Source organism: Chiloscyllium plagiosum, unplaced genomic scaffold (genome assembly GCF_004010195.1).
Source record: "Chiloscyllium plagiosum isolate BGI_BamShark_2017 unplaced genomic scaffold, ASM401019v2 scaf_3456, whole genome shotgun sequence".
In the NCBI taxonomy this organism is placed as follows: Eukaryota; Metazoa; Chordata; class Chondrichthyes; order Orectolobiformes; family Hemiscylliidae; genus Chiloscyllium; species Chiloscyllium plagiosum.
Window position 1 is genome coordinate 5,838 of NW_025207135.1, and position 1,339 is coordinate 7,176.

Below are 1,339 nucleotides of genomic sequence, written 5' to 3' on the forward strand. Positions count from 1 at the left end.
TCGGGATTCCCTTCATGGTAACTGACGGGTTCGTGATTCGCTTCAGGGTAACAGACAGGTTCGGGATTCCCTTCAGGATAACGGACAGGTTCGGGATTCCCTTCAGGGTAACGGACGGGTTCGGGATTCCCTTCAGGATAACGGACGGGTTCGGGATTCCCTTCAGGGTAACGGACAGGTTCGGGATTTCCTTCAGGATAACGGGCGGGTTCGGGATTCCCTTCAGGGTAACGGACAGGTTCGGGATTCCCTTCAGGATAACGGACAGGTTCGGGATTCCCTTCAGGATAACGGGCGGGTTCGGGATTCCCTTCAGGATAACGGGCGGGTTCGGGATTCCCTTCAGGACAACGGGCGGGTTCGGGATTCCCTTCAGGACAACGGACAGGTTCGGGATTCCCTTCAGGGTAACGGAGAGGTTCGGGATTCCCTTCAGGGTAACAGACAGGTTCGGGATTCGCTTCAGGATAACGGACAGGTTCGGGATTCCCTTCAGGATAACGGACGGGTTCGGGATTCCCTTCAGGGTAACAGACAGGTTCGGGATTCCCATCAGGATAACGGACGGGTTCGGGATTCCCTTCAGGGTAACGGACGGGTTCGGGATTCCCTTCAGGATAACGGACAGGTTCGGGATTCCCTTCAGGGTAACGGACGGGTTCGGGATTCCCCTCAGGGTAACGGACAGGTTCGGGATTCCCTTCAGGGTAACGGACGGGTTCGGGATTCGCTTCAGGGTAACGGACGGGTTCGGGATTCCCTTCAGGATAACGGACAGGTTCGGGATTCCCTTCAGGGTAACGGACGGGTTCGGGATTCGCTTCAGGGTAACGGACGGGTTCAGGATTCCCTTCAGGATAACGGACAGGTTCAGGGATTCCCTTCAGGATAACGGACGGGTTCGGGGATTCCCTTCAGGATAACGGACGGGTTCGGGATTCCCTTCAGGATAACGGACGGGTTCGGGATTCCCTTCAGGGTAACGGACGGGTTCGGGATTCCCTTCAGGGTAACGGACAGGTTCGGGATTCCCTTCAGGGTAACGGACAGGTTCGGGATTCCCTTCAGGGTAACGGACAGGTTCGGGATTCCCTTCAGGGTAACGGACAGGTTCGGGATTCCCTTCAGGGTAACGGACAGGTTCGGGATTCCCTTCAGGGTAACGGACAGGTTCGGGATTCCCTTCAGGGTAACGGACAGGTTCGGGATTCCCTTCAGGGTAACGGACAGGTTCGGGATTCCCTTCAGGGTAACGGACAGGTTCGGGATTCCCTTCAGGGTAACGGACAGGTTCGGGATTCCCTTCAGGGTAACGGACAGGTTCGGGATTCCCTTCAGG

At 56.8% G+C, this 1,339-nt stretch overlaps 1 protein-coding gene across 1 annotated transcript; it reads left to right on the plus strand.

The window, feature by feature from the left end:
• The first annotated feature begins 14 nt into the window (after positions 1 to 14).
• On the plus strand, positions 15 to 1,008 carry LOC122546585. Its single transcript, XM_043685269.1, has 2 exons — positions 15 to 148; positions 449 to 1,008. Exons 1-2 carry the CDS (start codon positions 15 to 17, stop codon positions 921 to 923), a joined length of 609 nt encoding a protein of 202 aa, XP_043541204.1. The 3' UTR covers positions 924 to 1,008.
• The last annotated feature ends 331 nt before the right edge of the window (positions 1,009 to 1,339 follow it).

What these genes read in the sequence shown, in the direction of transcription:
- LOC122546585 (XM_043685269.1), top strand. Translation starts at nt 15, where the DNA reads ATGGTAACTGACGGGTTCGTGATTCGCTTCAGGGTAACAGACAGGTTC. An exon ending in CCCTTCAGGATAACGGACGG is followed by an intron (nt 149 to 448) that starts GTTCGGGATTCC and finishes GGTAACAGACAG; the next exon opens with GTTCGGGATTCGCTTCAGGA.